General features: G+C 42.7%; 1 protein-coding gene across 1 annotated transcript in view; it reads right to left on the minus strand.

Moving 5' to 3' along the window:
- Positions 1-7,314: 7,314 nt before the first annotated feature.
- EDC4 (enhancer of mRNA decapping 4) overlaps positions 7,315-27,465 on the minus strand; it is a 223,359-nt gene continuing 203,208 nt past the window's right edge. Inside the window, exons 27-28 of the mRNA XM_040328833.1 lie at positions 17,624-17,787; positions 7,315-9,567 (exon numbers count right to left, since the gene is read on the minus strand). Coding sequence (XP_040184767.1) covers positions 9,375-9,567; positions 17,624-17,787 — 357 coding nt within the window. The 3' untranslated portion in view covers positions 7,315-9,374. The remainder of the gene's footprint in view (positions 9,568-17,623; positions 17,788-27,465) is intronic.

A 27,465-nucleotide genomic window follows, 5' to 3' on the forward strand; every position in this document is an offset into this window, starting at 1 on the left:
TTACACAGTTTAACTGCTTGCCAACCAGCCGCCGCCGCAGACATACAGCGGCAGGTCGGCTGCGCGAGATCACGTAGCTATACGTCATCTCGCAAATCAGCCAATAGGGGCACGCAGAACCGGGAGCTGTGTGTGTAAACACACAGCTCCCGGTCCGACTGTCAGGGGGAGAAATGCCTGATCGTCTGTTCAGACAATGTATGAACAGCGATCAGTCATTTCCCCAAGTCAGTCCCACCCCCCTTCAGTTAGAAAACACACACAGGGAACATAATTAACCCCTTCTTCGCCCCCTAGTGTTAACCCCTTCCCTGCCAGTGGCATTTTTATAGTAATCAATGCATTTTTATAGCACCGATCACAATAAAAATGCCAATGGTCCCAAAAATGTTTCAAAAGTGTCCACCATAAGGTCGCAGTACAGATAAAAATTGCTGATCACCGCCATTACTAGTAAAAAAATAATAATAAAAATGCCATAAAACGATGCTCTATTTTGTAGACGCAAACCAATCAAACGCTTATTGCGATTTTTTTACGAAAAATATGTAGAAGAATACGTATCAGCCTAAACTGAGGAAAAAAAATGTTTTTATATATATTTTTGGGGATATTTATTACAGCAAAAATGAAAAAATTCATTTTTTTTCAAAATTGTCGCTCTATTTTTGTTTATAGCGCAAAAAATAAAAACCACAGAGGTGATCAAATACCACCAAAAGAAAGCTCTATTTGTGGGGGGAAAAAAAAGGACGACAATTTTGTTTGGGAGCCACGTCGCACGACCGCGCAATTGTCAGGTAAAGCGACGCAGTGCCGAATCGCAAAAAGTGGCCCGGTCATTGACCGGCAATATGGTCTGAGGCTTAAGTGGTTAAGATTGAACGACTTCTCGTCCAACTGTCTTCTAAAGGCTACTAAAACCGTACTATAAGCTGGCACAAAAATTCCAATATCAGCATTTTTCAGTCAGCGTTTTGCAGTGTTTTGAGCCTATTAAAATGCTAGTGTGCATGGAGCCTTAATAGTGGATGACATATTCCAGAATTGACCCATTATTCCTAGACCAGAAATACTTAGATACAGTATGTTGCTAGTGGTACACATCCACCCAATTACAATTTCCAACCATGCTCCAGTCCCCATCCATTTAAACATTTAAAAGATGGCCAGTCCAGAGAATGAACATTGAGACTAAATGAAAACTAAATGAAAACCTGTTGGATGACATTGGAGTAGAGGCTCAGGTGCACAAGCCTATAAAAGCATATTTTCAGAAGAATGCCACTTAAGGGGTGCCATCAGGTATTCTTTGCAGGCTCCTAAAGCCATAAATCGGGGAGAAAAGCAGACTCATATTCTGAAGCGGATTAAACAACCAGGTGTTTAGTACATTGCTCCCAGCTGGCGCAATTGCATGCACAGGTGCAGGGGAAGCTAAGGAAACAAATAGGATGAACAATTTCATGACCGACAAATATAAAAGTGGGAGGTTGCTAGCTAGGCCCCTAAAACGACAGGCAGGCAAGACATATGTTCATAAATTGACTGCGTCCAATGGGGAACAAATTGTGAAGATCTCTAGAATAGCACAACAGTTTTCTAATTATCAGGAGCTTTATGATATTAAAAACGGATGAAAGTGCAGGGGTGAAAGAATAGAGGGTTAAAACCAAGGAGTATCTGGAGGAGGTGAAACACCCCACACTTTGTCAATTTTCCCAATGCCTGGAATAGGATATTATGGCTGAAGAGCTAGCCTCAACCCCGAAAGAAATTGCCTCACGATAAATTACTATATTTAAATCAACAATGCAGGGCTCCTACTGGACCCCTCATGCATATTTCAACTGAAGCAATGTGGATATGGGGATGCTTCCAAAAACCCTTCTGGCACATTACCCTTATCACTATGAAGAGTGAGAATCCCACCTAAAAACACTAATTACTGGTCCATACTGATCTTAAATGTTGACACAAAAGGCTGTGTCCTCAAAAGCCTGCCATTGTCCATTTTCCTGAAGGAACAAACCTAGCAATCATGGTGTAAATAAGTTTCCTGTGTCCTGCACTCCAATATATAGAATTTGCAGGTTACATAGTTAACCCCTACCCGACCGTAGGACTTCTATGGACATCCTTAGGTTGAAGTGCTTATACTGGGATGATGCCTGCAGCTACAGGCATCATCCATTTTTTTTTTCAGCCAGCGAGTCCCTTTTTTGTAAAAGACACCCTAACAGCTGATTGGTCATTGTATTGCTTTTACAGGCAGCAGGATGAGATTTATCTCCCTCTCCCCATCTGCACTTCTGCTGGGTTTAAGTTAGGATTCAGATAGTGACCACGCCCCGACATGCTTCGTCACGTGGACTTAGTCATAGGGTTCACGTGACGAAACATGTCGGGGCGTGGTCACTAGGTCACTATCTGAATCCTAACGAACTATTCGGACATGTGACGCTTTGAACTCTGACAGCCACCAGAAGCACCAGTCGTTATACTACGCTACAAAGGGCTGTGAATACAGTTGGGCTGTTCATGGGTCTGCCGTGGCCACTGGTTCACCTGGAGAAGTTTTGTTTGGCAATACTTTGGCTTTATTTTGGAGTGATTCACCGCTTGTTTTAAAGAGATTGTTTGTGAGCATATTTTGGAGGATTTTATATGGTGTTTATTAAAGTTGCTTTACAGTATTACACTATTGTGCGCCTTCTTTTCTTCATTATTTATGTGGCAACATTCTTGGATTATACTGTTCTGGATTGGATGTCTACCAATCTGAGTGGTCCTGTCCAAGTTTTTTTGCCAAAACACGAGAGTGTGAGGCCCATTGTTGTGGTGAGTGCTCATTTCTAAAGGGTGGTGGAATCACTGAAACACTTTGGTGTGGTGGAAGAACATCTGAAGATCTTTAAAGAAATTATCACTTATGAACTTTAGTTTACTACACACTCATCAAGTTCACGGATTATAGCCATTACTGCCTTATTATATTTTGTTCACTATTTGATTTTGAACTCACATATAGGGTGTTTTTTCACTCATTTTTTTATTCATTTAAATTATGTGTGTATTTATTTTTGTATGTTTTAATTTATGTAAGCGCTGCTTTATATATTTATTGACACATTGTCCACTATTAGGTGTCTTTACACATATATATTTATTCATTTATTTCACTTAATAGCAGCTGCTACAGATCACATAGGGTTTTTCCAGCTGAGCGCGGTAGGGGTGGTTAAACAGACGGCCCATTTTTTACTACCAATTTGTTCATTTATTTTAAAGCGTGACATGTTAATCATCCATTTACTTAGTGGAACATCATCTTTTATATTTTAAGAAAAAAGTTGCTTATATAGTGGATTTTTTTTTGCAATAAAATTCATTAAAGAGTATTTTTTCCGAAACAATTGCGTTTGAAAAATTACTAACCAATTATCGTGCGATATTAAAAATCGCAATGCCATCATTTTATTTTCTAGGCCCCTCTGCTTACAAAATATACAGAATGTTTGGGGGTTTTGAGTAATTTTCTAGCAAAAAAAATAATTTTTGCATGTAGGAGAGAAATGCCAGAATTGGACCGGTAGGGAAGTAATCTGGTTGAAAAAAGGTCCATCCAGTTCAGCGAAAAAACAAACAAAAACACACACATACAAACCAAAGATCTCCAGATACATCATCCTATACAGACAGTTGATCCAGCAGGGGGGGTTGGGGAATAAGACACAGCATGCCATTATCAGAACCCCCTTTTTTTTATTTTATTTGGCAAAACACTGATAACCCTATTTTGGACTGATCATTTTTGCTGGCCAATATAAATCGGTGCATCCCTAATATGTGCTTTTAGGAGAGTCCGGGCCAGAACCAGCTCCTGAGGAAGTCTCTGCCACATTTTCACAGCTCTTACTGTGAAGAAACATTTCCGTATTTGGAGGTGCAATCTATTTTCCTCCAGACGTACAGAGGGCCCCCTTGTCCTTTGTGATGACCTTAAAGTGAATAACTCAACACCAAGTTCAATATATGGACCACTTATGTATTTATACATTTTGATCGAAATTCCCCCCTTAGGCTCCATTCACAATTATACGAATCCAAAGTTGCGCTGACTTTAGAGTGCAACTTTGAATGGGTGTGACTTGGGCTTTGACCATTGCATAACATTCAGGTAGGACTTTCATGCAACTTGAGGACCATAGACTTCAATGTTAACTCTCACTAGTTGCATGAAAGTCGGAACCAAAGTATAATAAACTACTTTGACGTCGCTGCAACTTTAGGTCGCACACAGTGCTCGCCATAAACGAGTACACCCCTTTAAAAAAAAGTATGATTTTAATCAATCTCTCAACACAAGAACAACTTCCAAAATTTTGACAAAAACTGAGATTTACAGAACATTTCGATAGCGCATTACATTAAAAGTAAGGTTAATATAACTTGGATAACAAGTTGATGCAAAACTGAATACACCCCACAACAAAAAACTACTACATCTAGTATTTTGTATGACCTCCATGATTTGTAAGGACAGCACCAAGTCTTCTAGACATGGAATGAACAAGTTGGCGACATTATTGAAACATGTCTTTTTCCATTCTTCAAGAACGACCTCTTTTAGAGCCTGGATGAAGAGTGATGTTCAGCTTGTCTCTTCTGAATTCCCAATAGGTGTTCAATTAGGTTCAGATCAGGAGACATTCTTGGCCACTGAAATCACTTTCACCCTGGCCTTAGATGTGTGTTTTGGATCATTGTCATGTTGGAAAATTGCACGACCACCAAGGGTGGTGGTAGCATCTTTTTTCAAAATAAACGATACCATCAATGAAATGCAGCTCCCCGATAGCAGCAGCACTCATGCAGCCCCACAGAAAGACACAGCCGCCACGTTTCACTGAAAGCACCATGCATTTTTCTTTGTACTCCTCACTTTTGGGACAGTTCCAAAAACATTTATCTTGGTCTCATCACTTTAAAGTACAGAGTCCCAGTAGTCTTCTTTTTCAGCATGGGACCTGGCAAATTTTAGGCAGGGTTTTTTGTGAATGGGCTTTAGAAGAGGCTTCCTTCGTGAATGACACCCATGCATGCAAATACTCTGCAGTGTACCCTGTATTGTGTCACAGGAAACAATCACTGTAGTAGGCTACTACTTTAAGCAACTGCAGCGAGCTTGCATGGCGATTCTCTTCAACCCTTCCCACCCAAAGACGCCCCTGTCGAGGCGTTAACTTCCGTGGACGGCATGGATGTCTCTGCAAGATGGTTGCAGTTCCACCTTTGTTCAATTTTTGTATACATTATTCTGATAGGTAAAGCTTTAGCTGATCTTCTTGTAGTAAAGAAATTATTTTCTGTTTCAGACCTTGTGACATTTCTCGTCCATGTGATGCTATTGCTGACAGCATGAAATAGGAAGGGGGAATAATAAGAAGATTCACCTGTGGTTGAATTCTTGTTAATTATGATTTTGTTGTCTAAAATGTAGCTTTGCTCCTAAGACTTTCATTGGGGGTGTATTCGTTTTTGCAACATGGTCTTGTATGAATTTGTTAGGGGGAAAAAAATGTTTTTTGCATGTGCAAATGAACAAATCTTGGTTGCCATTAATGGACCCCATTAGATGTCCAAAAATGCATGACAAAGGGCTGGGGGATCACACCCTAAACATACATTTCCAAGGTTGGTGCTGCTATAAAGAACAATATACAAATAGAGCCCCCCCCCCCAGGCAATACTTTGTAGAACCACCTTTCACTGCAATCACAGCTGCAAGTCTTTCTGGTGATGTCTCTACCAACTTTGCACATCTACAGAGTGAAGTTTTTACCCATTCTTCTTTGCAAAATAACTCAAGCTCTGTCAGATTGGATGGAGAGCATCTGTGAACAGCAATTTTTAAGTCTTGCCACAGTCAACTGGATTTAGGTCTGGACTTTGACTGGGCCATTTTAACACATGAGTTGATCTAAACCATTCCATTGTAGCTCTGGCTGTAGGATTACGGTTGTCCTGCTGGAAGGTGAACCTCTGCCCCAGTCTCAAGTCTTTTGCAGACTAAAAGGTTTTCTTCTAAGATTGTTCTGTATTTGGCTTCATCCATCTTACCATCAATGCTGACCAGCTTTCCTGACCCTGCTGAAGAAAAGCATCCCAACAACATGATGCTACCACCACCATTGGATAGTGTGTTCAGGGTGATGTGCAGTGATGGTTTTCTGCCACACATAGCGTTTTGCTTTTCAGCCAAAAAGTAACATTTTGATCTCATCTGACCAGACCACCTTCTTCCACAGGTTTACTGCGTCCCCCACATGACTTCTCGCAAACTGAAAATTTGATTTCTTATGGCTTTCAACATTGGCTTTCTTCTTTTTCGACACTTCCATAAAAGGCCAGATTTGTGGAGTTCATGCCGAATAGTTGCCCTGTGGACAGATTCTCCCACCTGAGCTATGGATCTATGCAGCTCCTCCAGAGTTACCATATGAATGCTTTCCTTGCCCGGCTTATCAGTTTAGGTGGACGGCCATGTCTTGGTAGGTTTGCAGTTGTGCAATACCCTTTCCATTTTCGGAGATATTTTTTATAACCTTACTTCTCCACAACTTTATCCCTGACCTGTCTGGTGTGTTCCTTGGCCTTCATGATGCTGTTTGTTCACTAAGGTTCTCCAACAAACCTCTGAGGGCTTCACAGAACAGCTGTATTTATACGGAGATTAAATTACACACAGGTGGACTGTATTTACTAATTAGATGACTTCAGAGGGCAATTGGTTCCATTAGCTTTTAGTTAGAGGTATCAGAGTAAAGGGGGCTGAATACAAAAATCACGGCACCCTTTTCAGATATTTGTAAAATAAAATTAAAACCATTTATCATTTTCCTTCCACTTCACAATTATGTGCCACTTTGTTTTGGTCTATGACAAAATTCCTATAAAATAAATGTACCTTTTTGGCTGTAACATGACATGTGGAAAATTGCAAGGGGTATGAATACTTTAAGGCAACGTAAGTCAATATTTCTCCAATGTCTGCTACAATGCAAGTAATATGAATCCAGCTAATTTTTCCAATATGGCATCAGGTTATTTATGACAAGATTCCAAATAAGATGAACTAAAAAAGCTACTCTAGAAGTTTATATGTTACACATTTGAAATAACTGCAGAGAGGTTTAAGAGCTGCAGTGTAAGGCTTCCCCTCATACTTTACATAAATGCAACAGCAGGTATATGTGTTTTCCAAGGAATGGTAGATGAGGAATACAATTTAACTGGACCAGAGTTCACCCATATGTTTAAAGTGAAATGCTTTAATCAGAAAAAATAAGACCGCTGTAAATTATGACATTTTAACAAAAGACACTCAAATTATTATTAAAACAATATTTACTGTACCAAAGCATTTTTTGTTGGCCTGTGGTTAAATGTGTTTTTTTTTTTTATCTTTTAGCAAATGTTTTGGTGTATAAATAAAGAACATGTACAAGTTCGTATTAACTACATACACCCTCACATGTATTTTACCAATTGCACTGAAATAAAAACAAGAACAGTTAACACTGCAGATTTCTTCGTCCCTTAAAACAATTCTGCTTTATTGCTTGGATAGTTGAAAAGGAAAATGACTAACAAATAACTCAATCTTAAAATTCCACCATTTAGGATATACAAAATAGGATATTCCCGGAAAACCGTGACATTTATTGATGTGCTGGTATTACAAAAAGATATAATTTCCTTTATCGATATTTAGCAACATAGGCACATGGTATAGTCCTGATTAGGAATTCATGCTTAAAGAGCATTTATTTTATAGTGAAGTTGTCTTTTTTGAAACCCGTTTACATAGTGGACTTCCTGTGGGAAAATGGATATCTACAACTCTGTCCCTGACCTTGTCCTTTGCCCAGCTTTCTCTTCACAACAGCCCTCACTGGAACCTGCACCTGCTGTGCACATGCATTCAAAGTCCCAGTTTTTTTTCTATTGTTGGGCTTGTATTCTATTTGTAGCGCAAATACAGACTACAGATATTTATCTGTGGAAACCACTATTGGGGGTATATAAGGGACAAATTCACTAAAAGTTAAAGTATACTTTAAGCAGATTGATCACCTAAAAAGGCTTACATGTGGATAACATGCAAAAATCAAATTAGATTGTACACTGCTAATTTGAAGTTATTTCAAGTGGTTCTAAAGCCTTGTGGTTTTTTACCTTAATGCATTCTATGCATTAAGGTAAAAATCCTTTTCTGATCAGGATCCCCTCAGCCCCCCTGAATACTTACCTGAGGCAATTTCAGAAGTGTCTCTCACCGCTCTTTCTTTACAGGGCAGATTAAAAGCAGCGGGAGCCATTGGCTCCCGCTGCTGTCAAACCTAATTCTGTGATGAGGGGCAAGCTGAGCTGTGTCCATAGACAGAGCAGCTCAGGAACGAGCCCAGATGGGTGTCCCAATAGAAATCCGCTTTCCGACAAAGAGGAGGTGCCAGGAGAGCCAAAAGGGAGATGCCAGAAGAAGAGGATCAGGGCTGCTCTGTGCAAGACCATTGCATAGAGCAGGCGAGTGTAACATGTTTATTATTTTTATATAAAAAAAAAGAAAAGGAAAAGCTTTACAATCACTTTAAAGTTAACAGCCTTGCTGGGCTATATCAGAGGGGTCACACCGTTTCCCCAATGAGGATTAGTATTCTTGAGAAGTAGAAGATTCATTGACTATGTCAGTTCCCCACAAACATTAAGCAGAAACCATACACCTAATGCCATGGCATGGGTCATGAGTACAAACATATGAGGGAACACTTTCTTTAGCAAAATAAATAATTTTGCTTTTTTTCTTCCCAGGCTAAACATAATATTTGAGTATAAGTTTACTTTCAGAGGGCTTAAGGTAGTTGCATATTTTCAGGCTTGCAAGAAAAAGTGCTTATCCACCATTTGCTTTAAGTTTCTGGCAATTGCCCTGGCCAATGCAATGCTGTCTCCTCTGACAAAAAGCTGGTGGCTGTGATGCCAGAAGTATGCAACTAGTGAGACATGCCTGGTGGCTTAAGGTCTGTATATATAAAACAACTCAGCTACTTGCTTAATATGGCAGCCTAGCAGAGAGCAGAAATAAAAATGCACTGCTCTGGCCACGCATGCTGGCAGAACAATTGCCACAGACTTTATGTGCAAGTCAAAACCTATGTAACTATTTAAAGTCACCCAAAAGTGGACTTACACTTTAACATTTCAATATAGGTACTCTTAAGAACTCGACAGTTTACATAAACATATTATAAATCTCAAATTTTGCAGTCTGTTAGGTGATGTAATGTTGAAAGTCAGAACAGAATTGGCATCTAGCTCATATTTGGGGTGACCAACCCTTGTAACATAATCATTAGTCGCCGAGCAGGCTTCTGTAAAGAGTTGTGAGGCTCCACTTGTAAGAACTGAAACAATTTCAGCCGCACTTGAGTCATTACGCTGCCCATGTGATCTCGAGTTACAGGGTCACTGTGATCCAGATGCATCACTGCTTCTTCTAAATAGCTGCAAAAGAAAACAGCAGTTTTAAAACATAAATTACGTTTTATTTTTGATTTTGAAAAAGAAAGGGGTACTGTGCAAAAGAAAATCAACATTACCAATATATGTAAAGCATACAAATCTTAGAGTAAACCTGTGCCCACTTCCGTGATGCCGCATTTAGGTATTACATCAGCGTCCAAGGGTTAAAAACAGAATAAAATCTGACTTTGAATCTTTGTGACATTTGAGAACAAATTACTTTACAGTAAATGAAGCTAGAGCAGTAATAGAGCTTTAAAACAAGCCCTCGCTTACCTTTCTTCAGAATATGTAAACACATGCATGCTTTTAACCAAGGAAAATCATTCTCACAGCAAGATATTTGAAACTCATTAAAAGAAACACCCCTGTATATTATCACAGATATGTCTTTGGGAAATAGACGTATGCGTGCTGCCAGCATTGCTGCAGGAGTTGAAGTGATTAAAGGGGTGGGGGCAGCCTGTCCGTGCTCAGACCATACGCCGCACACTGCATCCAATTGGTATGCATAGCTGTCGTCCCAGAAGGAAGCCTCTTCTAAAGATGATGCACAAGAAATCCCGCAAACCGTTTGCTGAAGACAAGCAGACTAAGGACATGAATTACTGGAACAATGTCCTGTGGTCTGATGAGACCAGGATAAACTTATTTGGTTCAGATGGTGTCAAGCGTGTGTGGCAGCAACCAGGTGAGGAGTACAAAGACAAGTGTGTCTTGCCTACAGTCAAGCATGGTGGTGGGAGTGTCATGGTCTGGGGCTGTCCCTTTCGAAGACTGGGCTGCAGGGCAGTATCCCAACATAATGACCCCAACCAAGATGACCATTGCCTTACTAAAGAAGCTGAGGGTAAAGGTGATGGACTGGCCAAGCATGTCTCCAGACCTAAACCCTATTGAGCATTTGTGGGGCATCCTCAAACGGAAGGTGGAGGAGCGCAAGGTCTCTAACATTCATGTTTCAAAATAAAATAGCTTTCTTATTATCCATGAGTAGTAGTTTGGTATCTCTTTATGTAATCACACATATTGGGTCACATTGGAAAACAAGATACAAACACTGAGCAGGACACCTGAATCTGAGTAGCTAATCCCCAAGCCCGAGTGCTCTCACAAAGAAGGGGCAGTGAGTCATGCGATTTCCTATACCTGACAGTACTGGTAATTTTATGGATGACAGGAGTGGTCAAGGTATGAAAGGCAAGTGCGGCTGGCGAGTTCATCATCCTCTCTAACCTCAAAACCTTTACCTTCTTTTACTTTCCTTTATTCAGAAATTGATTTTTTTTTGTTTTGGAAAGGTCTTAATTCTGCACCTTATACCAGTTTAGAATAATATATTATACATTTTATTTTTTAGAACACAGGGTTTCAAATTGGTAGCAGATTTGAGTACTATTTTTTACATTTAAAGCTTTATATAGCCAGAATTGGTGAAAATAAATACATTTCCTGTATTTTTCTCCAAAGCAATTCATGCATCTTTGAGTGATACAGTGCCGCCAGCTGTATCACGGGATCGTGCCCGTAAGCACTTAACACCATGCAAGCTCACTCGCATCAAGATGTTGAGTCCTTGCGGGGGGGAGCCGAGACAGCCGCAGAGGGACCCCAGAAGACCATTCTGTGCAAAATGAGCTGCACAGCGGGGGAAAGTATAACATGTTTGTTATTTAAAAAAAATATATATTTCTTTAGTGATCCTTTAAACCCCAAGACCTCACCAAGTCCCAATTTAAGCTGGCGACTTATGTCCTGATGGTGGCAAAGCAGACTATTGCGAAGGCCTGGAAAAAGCAGTTTGTATTTTTGCAGACATTCATCAATGGTTTGACACCTTCTTTATCACTGAAGCTCACTAGTATCCTATTGGGAATGCAAAATAAATTCTAAGATTTGGAACCCATAGATAGAATATGCTCATCCTTGACTACCTATAGCAAACTTTGGGGCTCTAGGCTTGAGTGTCCTTGACGTATCCCCTTCTTTATGCTCAATTTCTCTACTGGCTCGGTTTCCTACTCTTCATCTGTTTTCTTGTCTTTGTTTCAATACAAACCATGCTATCCCACCCAAATCGAAGGTTCTTCTGCACAATAATTTCTTTGCTGCTATGCAACTTTCCAGTTAGTCAACGATAATTTTTAAATCCCCGTTTTTTACTAATTTCAAACTAGCAACCATTTTTTTAAATGTATGTCCTGTATACTTACATTCACTTGTCACTTCTCACAATGGCTTGTACTTTTAATACATTTTTATTGAATTATTACAAAGTGAAAAAATGTGAGCACAGCACAAAAGGTAACCTTACCTTTAGACCCCTTTTCACACTGAAATAACACCTATAAATCACCTGAAAACTGCCTCCTATTCATTACAATGGGTGCTTTCACATCTGGGCGGTGCGCTTGCGGAACATTCGGAAAAGTCCTGCAAGCAGCATCCGTGGGGCAGTTTTGGAGCACTGCTTACAGAGCTCCCAAAATGCCCCTGCCCATTGCAATGAATGGGCTGCACTGCAACAAGGGAGTTTTTAACCCCTTTTTTGGTGTTAAAAACGCCCCGCTATCAGCCAAAAAGTGGCGCAAAAGCGCCGCTTAACCACTTTGAGAACACTCGTCGTCGTTTTACATTGCTACTTTGAAGAGGAATACCATTGTTATAGTAGCAGCTAGCTACCATAACCCCAGTGTCCTCTTCAAGAGCAGGTGGTCCGCTTCAAGATAAAAGTTGTCTCTGCGGTAGATTCGTAGCAAGATCACTTTTAATCAGCGGCGGGAGACAAAAGCAACGACCGCCATTTTATTCTCTAGGGTGTTAGAAAAAATATATATAATGTTTGGGGGTAAATTTCTAGCAAAAAAAGATAAAAAACAGTTACCACCAAATCTCAGTCCTTAAAGAGGCTCAGTCCTTAACGACTTGAGGCCCACGCTACAGCCGAATGACGGCTTCAGCACGGACCTGAAAATCCAGCAGGACGTCAATTGACGTCCGCCCCTTTCCTCGCTCCCGAGCGCACATCGGGGAAATTCTGTGCTGGCCATGTTCCTTTAACACAGCCAATCACAGATCGCCGTGAACGGCCAATCGGAGTGGCAGTTTGGTATGCGATCTGTGCGGCCAATGAGAGATGATCTCAAATGTAAACATATGAGATCATCTCTCATTGCCGGCTCACACAGAGACAGCGTCCTGTCAGGGAGAGAGGAGACCGATCTGTGTCCCTTGTACATAGGGACACAGATCTGTCACCTCCTCCAGTCAGTCCCCTTCCCCCACAGTTAGAACACTATTTAGGGTACACATTTAACCCCTTCCTCACCCCCTAGTGTTAACCCATTCAATGCCAGTCACATTTATACAGTAATTAGTGCATATTTATAGCACTGATAGCAGTATAAATGTGAATGGTGCCAAAAATGTGTAAAAAGTGTCCGATATGTCCGCCATAAAGTCGCAGTCCCAATAAAAATAGCAGATCGCCGCCATTACTAGTAAAAAAAATAAAAATAAAAAATCATAATTCTGTCCCCTATTTTGTAGGCGCTATAACTTTTGCGCAAACCAGTCGCTTATTGCAATTTTTTTTTGCAAAAATATGTAGAAGAATACGTATCGGCCTAGACTGAGAAAACAAAATGATTTTTTTTTAAAAATTGGGGTATTTATTATAGCAACAAGTAAAAAAATAGTATTTTTTTTTCAAAATTGTCGCTCTTTTTTGTTTATATAGCAAAAAATAAAAACCGCAGAGGTGATCCAATACCACCAAAAGAAAGCTCTACTTGTGGGGAAAAAAGGACGTCAATTTTGTTTGGGAGCCACATCGCACGACCGCGCAATTGTCAGTTAAAGCGTCGCAGTGCCGGAAGCTGAAATTTCACCTGGGCAGGAGGGGGGTATATGTGCCCAGTAAGCAAGTGGTTAAAGTGAAGTTCCACCCACTTTTTAAGTCCTCGGCATCCACTGCTGCACTGTGATCTTTAACAGAATTGGCATATATTTTTATTTTATTTTTGTAAACTCACGGTTTAATTTGCCATTGAATTCCCATATCCTTCTATCAGCCACGGCTTGTCATTCCCAGACCACTATGCCTCCTGGGAGATGTTTGTCATCAATCGCGGTAGGGTTGCTGGGCTTTAGTATAGCGGGGGCTTTACCGCGCATGCGCGGGAGCTAGCCGCAGCTGAGAAAAATTGTACTCGAGGGGGCGGGCCGAGGGGTAGAGTTGATGGGAGGGGGGAGATAGTAAGCTCTGCTCTATCATATACGCTGCCTCACTTGTGCCATCAAACGCTGCCTCACTTGTGCCATCAAACGCTGCCTCACTTGTGCCATCAAACGCTGCCTCACTTGTGCCATCAAACGCTGCCTCACTTGTGCCATCAAACGCTGCCTCACTTGTGCCATCAAACGCTGCCTCACTTGTGCCATCAAACGCTGCCTCACTTGTGCCATCAAACGCTGCCTCACTTGTGCCATCAAACGCTGCCTCACTTGTGCCATCAAATTTGGAGGGTGGGCGATGCGATGTGCTGGGGCAGATGCGATATGGTGGGGGGGCGATGCAATTTGGCGGGGGGGGTGATGGGATTTGGCCGGGGGCAATGCAATGTGCTGGTGCAATGCAATTTGGCAGGGGGCAATGCAATGTGCTGGGGCAATGCGATTTAGTGTCGGGGCGATGCGATGTGCGATGCAATTTGGTGGGAGCAATGCGATTTGGCGGGGGCAATGCAATGTGCTATATAGAGATATATACATACACACACCCCAAGATTAATATATATATATATCTCACACATACATATACACACACACACATGTACACATATACACACAGTGGGGATCGAAAGTTTGGGCACCCCAGGTAAAAATTTGTATTAATGTGCATAACGAAGCCAAGGAAAGATGGAAAAATCTCCAAAAAGGCATCAAATTACAGATTAGACATTCTTATAATATGTCAAAAAAAGTTAGATTATATTTCCATCATTAACACTTTCAAAATGACAGAAAACAAAAAAATGGCGTCTGCAAAAGTTTGGGCACCCTGCAGAGTTAATATCTTGTACTGCCCCCTTTGGCAAGTATCACAGCTTGTAAAGGCTTTTTGTAGCCAGCCAAGATTCTTTCAATTCTCGTTTGAGGTATCTTTGCCCATTCTTCCTTACAAAAGTCTTCCAGTTCTTTGAGATTTCTGGGCTGTCTGTCACGCACTGCTCTTTTAAGGTCTATCCATAGATTTTCAATTATGTTGAGGTCAGTAGATTGTGAAGGCCATGGCAAAACCTTCAGTTTACGCCTCTTGATGTAATCCCCGTGGATTTTGAGGTGCGTTTAGGATCATTATCCATTTGTAGAAGCCGTCCTCTTTAACTTCAGCTTTTTCACAGACGGCATCAAGTTACCATCCAAAATGTGCTGAAATTTTATTGAATCCATTTTTCCTTCTACTCGTGAAATGTTCCCTGTGCCACTGGCCGAAATACAACCCCAAAGCATGATTGATCCACCCCCATGCTTAACCACTTAAGCCATGGACCAAAATGCAGCTAAAGGCCCAGATTTTGCGATTCAGCACTGCGTCGCTTTAACAGACAATTGCGCGGTCGTACGACGTGGCTCCCAAACAAAATGGACGTCCTTTTTTCCCCACAAATAGAGCTTTCTTCACCTCTGCGGTTTTTATTTTTTGCACTATAAACAAAAATAGAGCAACAGTTTTGAAAAAAATTCAATATTTTTTACTTTTTTCTATAATAAATATCCCCCAAAAATATATATATAAAAAAAAAAATGTTCCCTCAGTTTAGGCCGATATAAAAATATCGCAATAAGCGTTTATCGGTTGGTTTGCGCAAAATTTATAACGTTTACAAAATAGGGGATAGTTTTATTGCATTTTTATAAATATTTTTTTACTACTAATGGCGGCGATCTGCGATTTTTTTCGTTACCGAGACATTATGGCGGACACTTCGCACAATTTTGACACATTTTTGGGACCATTGTCATTTTCACAGCAAAAAATGCATTTAAATTGCATTCTTTATTGTGGAAATGACAGTTGCAGTTTGGGAGTTAACCACAGGGGGCGCTGAAGGGGTTAGGTTTCACCTAGTGTGTGTTTACAACTGTAGGTGGGTGTGGCTGTAGGAGTGACGTCATCGATTGTGTCTCCCTATAAAGGGGATGACACGATCGATGCAGCCACCACAGTGAAGCACGGGGAAGCCGTGTTTACACGCGGCTCTCCCCGTTCTTCAGTTCCGGGGACCGATCGCGGGACCCCAGCGGCGATCGGGTCCTCGGGTACCGGAGCTTCGGACCGGGTCGCGGGCACGTGCCTGCAACCCACGGCTGGGTAGATGTACAGGTACGTCCATCTGCCCAGCCGTGCCATTCTGTGGATGTATATATACAGTGGGCGGTCCTTAAGTGGTTAACAGTTGGACAGAGGTTCTTATCATTAAATTCTGTGCCCTTTCTTCTCCAAACGTACCTTTGCTCATTCCGGCCAAAAAGTTCTATTTTTAACCTCATCGGTCCACAGAACTTGTTTCCAAAATGCATCAGGATTGTCTATATGTTCATTTGCAAAGTTCAAACGCTGATTTTTGTGGTGAGAATGTAGAAGAGGTTTTCTTCTGATGACTCTTCCATGAAGACTATATTTGTACAAGTATCTCTTTATAGTGGAATAGTGTACCACAACTCCAGCGTCTGCCAGATCTTTCTGGAGGGATCGTATAGTCAAACGTGGGTTTTGAATTTGAATTGAATTTTCTCCCAATCCTGCGAGCTGTTCTGTCTGATATTTTTCTTGGTCTTCCAGATCTTGCTTTAACTTCCACTGTTCCTGATGACTGCCATTTCTTAATTACATTCCGAACAGAGGATATTGACATCTGAAAACGCTTTTCTATCTTCTTATAGCCTTCTCCAGCTTTGTGAGCTTCAACTATTTTCAGTTTCAGTTTTCTAGACAACTGCTTAGAAGAACCCATGGTGCCGATTGTTGGGGCAAGGTCAGATGAGTCTGGGCATTTAAAACCTTTGAGATTGACATCACCTGATCTTCCCAGACGATGATTGAGAACAATCCATGACACTGGCAGGTCTCAGCTTTGCAAAGGGGGCAGTGCATGCTATAAATTCTGCAGGGTGCCCAAACTTTTGCAGACGCCATTTTTTTGTTTTCTGTAATTTTAAAAGTGTAAATGATGGAAATAAAATCTAACTTTTTTTGACATATAAGAATGTCTAATCTGTAATTTGATGCCTTTTGGAGATTTTTCCATCTTTCCTTGGCTTCGTTATGCACATTAATACAAATTTTTACCTGGGGTGCCCAAACTTTCGATCCCCACTGTGTGTGTAATATATATATATATATATATATATATATATATATATATATATATATATATATATATATATATATATATATTTCTTGAATATTATTGCTTGTTTTACATGCAGTATATTTACTGGTTCCTGGAGGGAGGAGGGGGACGAGAGGTTTGCAACTTCCTCTGACACTGCTGTTTCTATGGAAACCTGACCAGAAACCTATTCCACTGCTTGTGCAGCACTGAGCATGTGCGAGATCTGCAATGCTGAAATCCAGGAAGTAATACAGTCTGGCTTCAGATGCCCACACCTAAGATGGTCACGGTCTACTGCTAGTTTATAAACTTTCAAAATGCTGTAATAACCTAACAAAACGGACCTTAGTTTACAAACTAGAATACATTAAGCTTGCATTTAAAAAGTGTAATTTTGGGCAGAACACCACTTTAAGGGGTTAAACAGCGGTAAAGCACCACTAAAACGCCCAGCGCTTTACCACCAACGGCCGGCGCTTTCAGTGTGAAAGCAGCTTTAGGAGAAGTTTATTCCTAACTAAACATCTCAAATAAGCTTCAATATAGTACGGATTCTAAATATTTTGGGAAACTGCAAAAAGATTTTGAAAATGTTCTTACATGCAAAAAAATAAAAGAAATACTTAGCTTTAACATACTTTAGCTTCAGCTCAGTACGAGTACCAAGATCAAAAGACAATTGCTGGATGAGAGATAACAGGACAGGTTGGGTAAGCGGACATGGTTGCTGTCCAAATACTTGTTGGGAATCCACCGTTTCACAAACATACAGAATCAGATTCAAATCTGAAGCCGTTAGAGCCTGTCGAAAAAAAAACAGTTATAATAACTACCAAATATTAATGTTTTCCTACAGGTCTGACATTTCTGTGTAGATCTAGTGACAAAATAATATGTACTTTGTACAGTGCTCAGCATAAATGAGTACGCCCCCTTTTTAAAAGTAGGATTTAATCAATCTCTCAATGAACACAAGAACACTTTCCAAATTTTTTACAAAACTGAGTTTTATATAACATTTGTTTAGCTCATTACTTGAAAGTAAGGTTACTAGATTACAAAATAACTTGGATTACAAAATGTTCAGTCTTACGCAAATGAGTTGATGCAAAAATGAATATACCACACAAAAAAAATAAAAAATACTACACCTAGTATTTTGTATGACCAACATTATTTGGAAGGACATCACCAACTCTTCTAGGCATAGAAAGAACAAGTTGGCACATTGTCTTTCACCCCTTTTAGAGCCCGGATGCTGGATAAAGAGTAATGCTCAACTTGTCTCTTCAGCATTCACCATACCTATCTAGGTGTGGTACAATGTGAATTCATGCCATCTGTTTGTACGTGTTCACCTAAAGTTTAATAAAGAACCTGTTTGATGATAAAAAAAATAAAAAAATAAGTAGGTCTCCTGATTTGAACCCTATCGAACACCTGTTTGATAGAGTTCAAATCAGGGGACATAGGCCCGGATTCACAGACAGCGGCGCACATTACGCCTCCGCAGCGCATTCCCCTGTGCGCTACGCCGACGCAGCGCAGAGAGACAAGCACTGCATTCAGCAAGCTTTCGCTCCCAACGCTGCGTCGGCGTGGCGTAGGTTTCGAAGGCGCAGGCCGGGGTATGTGGAAGTGGGCTTGACCCATGCAAATGATGGTCCGAGCGCCAGACAAGTACATTTAATGAACTGCGCATGCGTCGTTCCGTGGACGCATCCCCCTGCACATGCTCACAACCACGTTGGAACTGCCGCCTAAGATACGCCGGATCACTGCCTTTGCCATGAACGTATCCTGCACCCAGCCAGACTCACATCCAACGTAAACTACGTAAAATAAGCCGGCTTGTATTGCTTGGCGCAGACCTTTGCATGTCTTAACTTTGCGCCGGACGTACAACTTACGCACACCACTCGTAGCCTGCGTCGAGCGCACGTATATTCTTGAATGTTCGTATTTTCCTCATTTGCATATTTGAATGGCTGATCAATGGGAGCGCCGCCATGCGTCCAGCCTAAATATGCGCCCACGCTACGCCAGCAAGTTACGTCGGCGGGATGAAGCCTATTCTTAGGCGTATCTTAGTTTGTGGGTCCGGCGCACAGATATGACAGAGCATATTTGTACTTACACGGCGTATCTTGAGATGCGCAAGTGCTTTGTAAATCCAGGCCATACTTTTTTTTTTAATCAAACAGGTTCTTTATTAGACTTTAGGTGAACACATAAAAAAAGGTGGCATGAATTCACATTGTACCACACCAAGACACTGTCAATGTCAACAGCTTACTTAGAGAAAAGGTAATTCTAGATAAGAAAACACAAGAACAGCAGAAGTGTATATAAATCACAACCGTTAATAAATAATAAATCTTGTCAAACATCCAACTTGTACTCAGCCTCCAATTTTATGTCAGCTATGACTAGCAAAAGGTTATGATGTTCAAGCAGGGCATTGCAGCACCCGTATCTGAACAAGTTCACGTGGGTCGAGCACAGGGGTATCCCAGCCATGGTGCTCACACCCTATCAAACTTTCCCAAGCACCTTCTATGGTATACATATTTCTCAACTATAAGGGTATTGCCCGTGTGGGTCCCCCACATTCAGAGGGAAGGAGAGTCGGATGATTTCCAGAGCAGGAGAAAGTCTAGCGGTACTTTAGATTGAAATACCCCATTAAGGGTATCCAGAATGTCGATCCAATATTGATGGAGTTTAGGACACCTCCAGAGAAGGAGGAGGATAATGTTGGTCTTGTTTGCATTTACAGCACATAGAATCTGAGAATTCCCATATTGTGGAGCCTAACAGCAGTGTAGTGTGATCTCAATACCATATACCATTGAGACAGTTTTTGTAAGGAAATAAAAGAGCTGGATACTACAGCCTGCAACGCCTCTCCCCACTGGTCCCCCAATAGTGATCCCAAGTTACCCTCAAATTGCTTACAGGTCTTATTGGCAAGCCATCCAAGAATTTACTTAGTAGCATACCGGAGCACTGAGAAATAAGGCATTTAGCATAGTAAACTTTTAATGAAAGATTGGGGTTGGTGACAAAGTCCAAGTTGTCTTCTCCCCCTGGGCTCTGACAGCATGCTGCAACTGCATGTGTTGGGGTAGATTAAACAGCTCCTTAAGGACTATAAAACTGAGTAAATTCCTGTTTTAGAAAATATGCTTCAAATGGGTTACACCGAGAACTTTCTACCTACCCCCCTGTTGTAATTTAACCAGTTCCTAATAAGATTTATTTCCCCAGGTTGGACTGTATGATGTAAATCCCTCCACCCCCTGTAACTGCTTTTGTCTTATTCCAAATTTTTTGTATAAGGTTGTAAGTGGAGAAAGTTGTGTGGTTTAGCAAACAGCCCTGCTTTCAGACCCACCGGAACGGAGTCTTCACCCATGCATTGTAGAGGAGACATACTTGGCCACTGAATCACTTTCACCCCATTGTCCTTCATGAAAATGCACACAGATGTGTGTTTTGGATCACTGTCAAGTTTGAAAAGTGCATGACGACCAAGGACACTGAGTGATGGTAGCATCTTCTCTTTCAATAAAGAAAAGTACATCTGTGAATTCATGATACCATCAATGAAATGCAGCCCCCCCCGACACCAGCAGCACTCACGCAGCCCCATAGTAGACACTGCCACCACCATTCACTGTAAGCACCATGCATTTTTTTCTTTGTACTCCTCACCTATGCGATGCCATTACAGTTTTGAAGCCATCAGTTCTAAAAACATTTATCTTGGTCTTATCATTCCAGAGTATACAGAGACCCAGTAGTCTTTTTCAACATGGGCCCTGGCAAATTCTAGGATGGGCTTTAGGAGGGGCTTTCTTCATGGACGACACCCATGCATGGTATTTGTGAAGGACTCTTATGCAATTGCCTATGCTTCAGTCTAATTCTCTCCCTGCCAGTTTAAGGTCTGTGTGTTGTGTGAAGAAGACCTGTGTTTACCCTTAAGAGATGTGTATTGTATCGTCAGGCTAAATGTGGTATTTACCTCTTCTATATGCCGGGCCAAGCTGTCTAGATAACCTATTTTGTTACAACTAGTAATTAACTTCACTGATGTCATTATCTAAAGAAATGTGTCTTCAGGGTCGGCGCCGAAGTGTCTACCTATGATCTGTATGGAAGCCCCCAGTGTGTGAAAAGGGGGTGGAGATTTCATTGTTCTTTGATTGAGGATTAGCTTGTAAACTGTATATATAACTAGCAGCATGCTTCCATTAAAGTGTCTCTTGTTCCAGCAGTAAGCTTGGCTCATGTGTGGATTATTGGGCGATCCCAGGAATATTCCTCCTCGTGGAATATTGGGTGATTTTCTTTATGGGAAGAAGGGAATGTTTGACGGGGATATCATTCTACTACCATCACAACTGGTTGGCAGCGGCAGGATTTTCCCTTCTACTCTCCTTTACACCCGGATTCCAAGCAGACACTGGAAGAACTACTGGAAGTTTGTGGAAGGATTGCTAGCAACAAAACCAACCGGGTCATCATAGCAGAATTAATGGAGCTTGACCAGGAGAACTTGGTTGCAGCAACGCCAGCAGTACAAGAGATGGAGATACCAGTGATTCAGGAAGAGGAATCACCAGCCAACAAAGTAATGAGAGAGAAGCTAGCATGGTTCGGTCCGAACCCAACGGCGGATGTGGTGCTGAAAGTGATGGACCTGTTAGCGGAGGAGGCTAAAAAAATAAGAGACGCAGAGCTACAGTTAAAACTGGCAGCAGTCCAACAAGCAGCCGCACATTCTCCAAACAGTGAGTACAGCACAGCAGACACAAGGAAGATTCCGTTTAGCGCTTTTAAAGCTTTTGATGAAAAGACTGTGAAATTGATAACTACCTGGCAGATTTTGAGCGACAATGTAACCTGCACCGAACAGCAAGAGGAGAGTGGGTTTCAATATTGTCAGGCAAACTGTCAGGCAAAGCTTCTGATGCTTTCCGGACCGTGCCAGAGCAGGAGATCCATAGCTACGCCAGGGTTAAAGAAGTGCTCCTGGCTCGTTATGCAGTAACCCCAGAGTCCCACCGACAGAAGTTCAGGGACTCACGCAGTTATCTCTGTCGGCCTCTAACTGGGTTAACGGCAGCCAGGCCACCACCGCAGATGACATTTTGCAACTAATGCTCCTGGAGCAATTTTACAATCACATCCAGACGGATGTCAAAGACTGGCCGATAGATCGCAGGCCCATGACTCTACCAGAGGCCGCTAAGTTGGCGGATAAAGATGCGGATACTCGCAAGATGAACCAGGTCACACCACGGGTACAACCTCCACGACCAACGGCGCCCTCACACCCACCAGCCGCTAGATACCAACCTTCTAACAGACCGGTGACATCTAGCCCTCGCTATCCACGCCAGGAGGACAACGAACAACGCTGCTTCCGGTGCAAACAGCTGGGTCACTTCAAGCAGAATTGCCCCATGAACGACAACACCAGGTCAAATTGGTCTCAACCTGGGTACCGCCCACCAGCAGCAGCCCATTGTGTAGACTCGGCTTTGGATCCCCAGGAGCTGGGTCAGGAAGAACCATTGGGAACCCCTTACGAAGCCCTCATGGTACAATCTGTTATTACGGACAACAGGGAACACCATTGTCAGCTGGTCATGGGTAAAGGAAAAACCGCCCGGGGATTAAGAGACAGCCGGGTGGGCGACAGCCATGAGCCGGAGGGGACCTGGAGGGAGCTGGGCAGAAAGAGGCACCGCCGGCTACCCTCCAAGAAGAAGAGGTCCTGGAAGCCGTATAACAAGCTGACCTGGGAGAAGAAGCGTCTGGAGGAGAGGGAGTCGCAGCGGGCGTCCCAGATGCGGGCCGAGATGTTCGCCAAGGGCCCACCGGGGGCCCCTTGCACCACCACCCAGTTCCTGATGATGAAGGACCACGTGGAGAGCCTGCAGGACATGAGCAAGCAGGAGCTGATCCGTGAGTACATGGAGCTGGAGAAGTGCGTAAGCCGCATGGAGGAGGAGAACAACCGCCTGAGGTCACAGCAGGCCGACCCCCCCAGGCTCCATGAACTGGAGATGGAGAAGCTCAAAGAGGAGAACCGGCGGCTGCGGAGGGAGCAGGGGGTGGCTGACCCTATGGGGCACTGATCCAACCCCCCCCCCGGACTCTGAGCACCAATGCTACAGCATTTCAACAAATATCAATTTTTCTTTTTATGAATCTCCTGTGATTATCACTTCAGAGCCATAACCTGCCCCCTCCCATAGCGGGACACCTAGACGGCGGCGCACAGACCCATCCGCCGTCTTCACACTGACTTCTGGTGACTCTGCAGATCGCACAAAGACTTGGGGACTGACCGGCGTGTGATCTGATGACCCGGTGGCATACCTGAGTCGGAAGCAGTTGCCAAGGGAGGTCAGTTACGCCACCATTGAAAAAGAGTGTTTGGCCTTGGTATGGGCACTCAAAAAGCTCACACCTTACCTTTATGGCCGGGCTTTCACTCTCATCACCGATCACAACAACTTGGTGTGGCTTAACCGGGTTTCAGGGGACAACGCCCGTTTGCTACGCTGGAGCTTGGCCTTACAGCCCTATGACTTTACGATTCATTATTGCCCAGGCAAGCAAAACAGGAATGCCGATGGATTGTCACGCCAAACGGAGTTAACCTCGGACTAAAAGCTCTGAACCCGTCAACCCTACTGGACCAGGAAAGGTCCAACCGAGTTGCCGGAGCTGGGAGAAAAATAGGGGCCATTGTGAAGGACTCTTATGCAATTGATGAAGGTAAACCATAAGTTTCCTTCAGGTCAGGGAAGAGCATAGCACCCCATTCCGGAATATTTATTTTATTTTTAAGATGAGTAACTCCAAATACCTTCCACCTTGCTCCAGACGGCAGTTTGGCCAGTTCAGTGTACGCATCATTATGCCATATAGGGCTGTGCTCCGTATAACCATCTGCATTTTGGATATATTTGGATTTGTTCCACACCTTCTGGACTAAGTTCAGGGTTGGGCATTTAAGTGGTTTAGTGAAGGCCAATGCCTCCAATGCCATGGGAATTGGTCCTCTATGTACAGTATGAAGCAACAGTTTCTGAGATGAGCTCTGCGGCCTAATCTCTGCGCCCTCTGCATTTACAAACATACCGAAAAGATGTTGCAGCTGGGCTGCTAGATAGTACAACCATGGATTTGACAACGCCAAGCCCCCACAGTCTTTGGGACTCTGCAGGTGTTCCAGCTTGATCCTAGGGGGTCTATCTTTTCAAATGAGGCTGTGGAAAATGGTGTTTACTATTCGGAATATTTTCAAGGGAATTACCATGGGGGTGTTATGGAGAAAATACAGTAGTTGCGGCATTACTATCATCTTTACTAGATTCATCCTGCCCACAACTGACAAGTATAGAGATTTCCAAGTTTTAACCTTTTCTCTAAACCGTTGAAGTAGGGGGGAGATATTTAGGTGGATAAAGTCCTTTGGCCTAGCTGTGATCTGGATCCCTAGATATTATCAAGGAGGAGGTAAAGGGTATAGGGCATAAGGAATTAACTGTCTGTGTGTTATCCCTGTCCAGCAATAGTAGAGCAGTTTTAGATCAGTTTATAAGTAGTCCAGAGAATCCACTAAATCGAGATATGGTCGACATGGCCTCTCTAAGGGAGAGGTCTGTGTCTCCAGGCAGAAGCAAGGTGTCATCTGTATACAACATGACTTTTTCTTGCATGTTGTCATAGCAGAAACCAGTGATGCGGTGGTTGGCCCTAATCACAATCGCCAGTGGTTCAATAGCCAACGCAAAGAGGGGGGATAATGGGCATCACTGTCCGATTCCCCTCCTCAATGCGAAGCTAAGGGACAAAGAGTTTAATGCCATTATAGCTGCCTGTGGTCGACTGTAGAGAAGTGCTATGCTGTCGAATGTCTTTGTGGTGTCCAATGATAGCAGCGCCCTACTGCCCATGTCATGGCCTGTATCCGAATATTGAGAAACAACCTTCTTAAATTAACGGCCATGGATTTATTGGGCATGAAACCAGCCTGGTCATCATGCACAATAGATGTTATCACGCGGAAGTGGAGTAATCTCGCAAAGATGGATTTGGGAGGTCGCCCAGGCTGAGAGGGGCGAGACGGCACTCTCTGCGCTCGCTCCACTGCAAAAAAGAGTGAGAAAGCGTTTTTGACAAAAATTTCGATCAGCCAGTTCTCCACATATGTAGTGGGGTCTCTGCTCTCCAACCCTCTCAGGGAGCCCCACTATACGCACATTGTTACGTCTTATAAGATTATCCATGTCTTCTGCATGATCGGTCCCTTCTCTTGCAAGCTGCAGTGCAGCCCTGGCATCTTGGTTCACAGACTGCATCAGATCCTCCACTTCACTGACCCAGCTCTCCACAGCCGTGGTGCGTTCACAAATCTTTTTCATGTCTTGCCTCATTAGTGATGCATCCTCTCTTAAACCCCCAAACTGCTCCAATAAAGTATTGACAGAAGCTGCACAGTTATTCACAGCTCTGAGGATATCTGCCAAGGTGGGTTGTGCGGTGTCTTGTGCTGCTGGGACCTGTGAATCCTCCATCCTGGGATCTATCGGTTCCCTCACCTCCTCTCCCCAGTAATCCAGAACAGTGGCTGCCTGCTTGTCTATGTCTCCCCAGAGCGCGATGGCTTCTCTGATCCCAGGGTCCCAGACAGATTTTGGGCATAGTATAGCATATCTTTAGGGGGCTCTTTGCACAGTGTCTTTGGTGTCTTACTTGATTTAGGACCCTGGTCGTCCTGTTTCTCCTGGCCACGAGGGGTCCCCCTTCATTGAAAGTGCTGCGGCGCCATCTTGGATCTCCGACCCCCCACACTTTGTCCTTTTTTGGGGCATCCCTCTTGTGCAGAAGGCCGGCGGTGGTTCCTCAGGGGTCTCCGAGTTACAGTCCTGCAGCATAAGGCGGTTTGGAATCGATCGGGCAGCTGGCGGAGGATCGGCACCGGATACATACCGGGAGCTGTGGGAGATGCTTCCTCTCACATGCCGTTCTTGGCCATGCCCCCTTGTCTAAAATTTAGCTTTGCGCCTAAGACTTTCATTAGGATGTATTCATTTTTGCAACATGGTCTTGAATGAATTTGTTAGGGAAAATACTTTTTGGTGTGTGCAAATTAACAAATCTTGGTTGCAATCAATGGCCCCCATTTGTGGGAGTATTTTGTAGTATAGAAAATTTTAATTCTGAAAGGAAAGTAAAGATTTTTCTGACAAATCTGTTGGGGTACACTCATTTATGCCTTGTTATCTGTACATGATGAAAAAGACCATGAGAAAAATTGTCTATGTAGCTGGAGGAAAATCTATCATTCTAAGGTCAATGAAGTACATATTGTTGTTCAGAGAAAATTGATTATGGTCCGTGATATACTTTTTTTATTTGCACTAACATATCATTTTTCAGGACAAGCTTTCAGGGTATGTCCCCTTCTTCAAGGTCCAAGCATTCCTGATTCACAATTTTTTTTAGCAGAATGTTAACAAGAATAAAAATAAATAAATAAAAATCTCAGAAGTAAAGGAGGGGAAAAAAGAAAAGAAAAACTAACACATACAAATCAACGGTAATAAAGATAGCAGCAGAGTTCGTGAGATAAAACAGAGGGAGAGTTATAGACTTGAGGGGGGATGCTAGTCACAGAGGGGGTCATAAAACTGTAGTATAATGGGTAAGGAAACCAATATCTAAATTTAGGCCATTCATTTTTGTGTCAAAAAGAATTATTCTTAGTTCAAACGTTTTCCGTTTCCTTATTTCTTGCCCACGCTGGGGCAAAAAAAAGTAGCTGAATAGGAACTGCTGCTAAATGGCAATTTTTTTTCAGTTTGGATAGAAAGGGAAGAATATAACTCATTAGTATTTTTTGTCATCTGTCCCATTGAGGAGATTTCTATTTACATAGCCAAAAGTGTAAAAAAAAAACAACCATCCAAAGTGAGGGAACTCCTGGTTGTCATCCGAACCAGGGTCCCTATTTAGAATTCTCTTACACTTTCATTTTTTTGATGACGTAAAAAGGAAAAAGTAGAGAGGGTTAATCCTCGTAACAGAGGCACAGGCAGCAAAAACCTTAAGGGTGTTCCAATCATGCTCTACCATTTCTAAAACTAAAAACAAGAGGAATTTTGATTTATCTGTAAATTTTATATCTTGGAGTACAGTACAGGACGCAGACTGGGTGCCTTAACCACTTAAAAACCGCCTCCTGCACATTTACGTCGGCAGAATGGCACAGGCACGTACCTGTACGCCCCCTTTAAGTGCCCAGCCGTGGGGCGCGCGCCCGCGACCTGGTCCGAAGCTTCGTGACCGGGGGACCCGCTTACCCGATAGCCGCCGGTGTCCCGCGATCGGTCACAGGAGCTGAAGAACGGGGAGAGGTGTGTGTAAACACACCTTTCCCGTTCTTCACAGT

This window comes from Rana temporaria, chromosome 11 (assembly GCF_905171775.1).
Source record: "Rana temporaria chromosome 11, aRanTem1.1, whole genome shotgun sequence".
Taxonomy (NCBI): domain Eukaryota; kingdom Metazoa; phylum Chordata; class Amphibia; order Anura; family Ranidae; genus Rana; species Rana temporaria.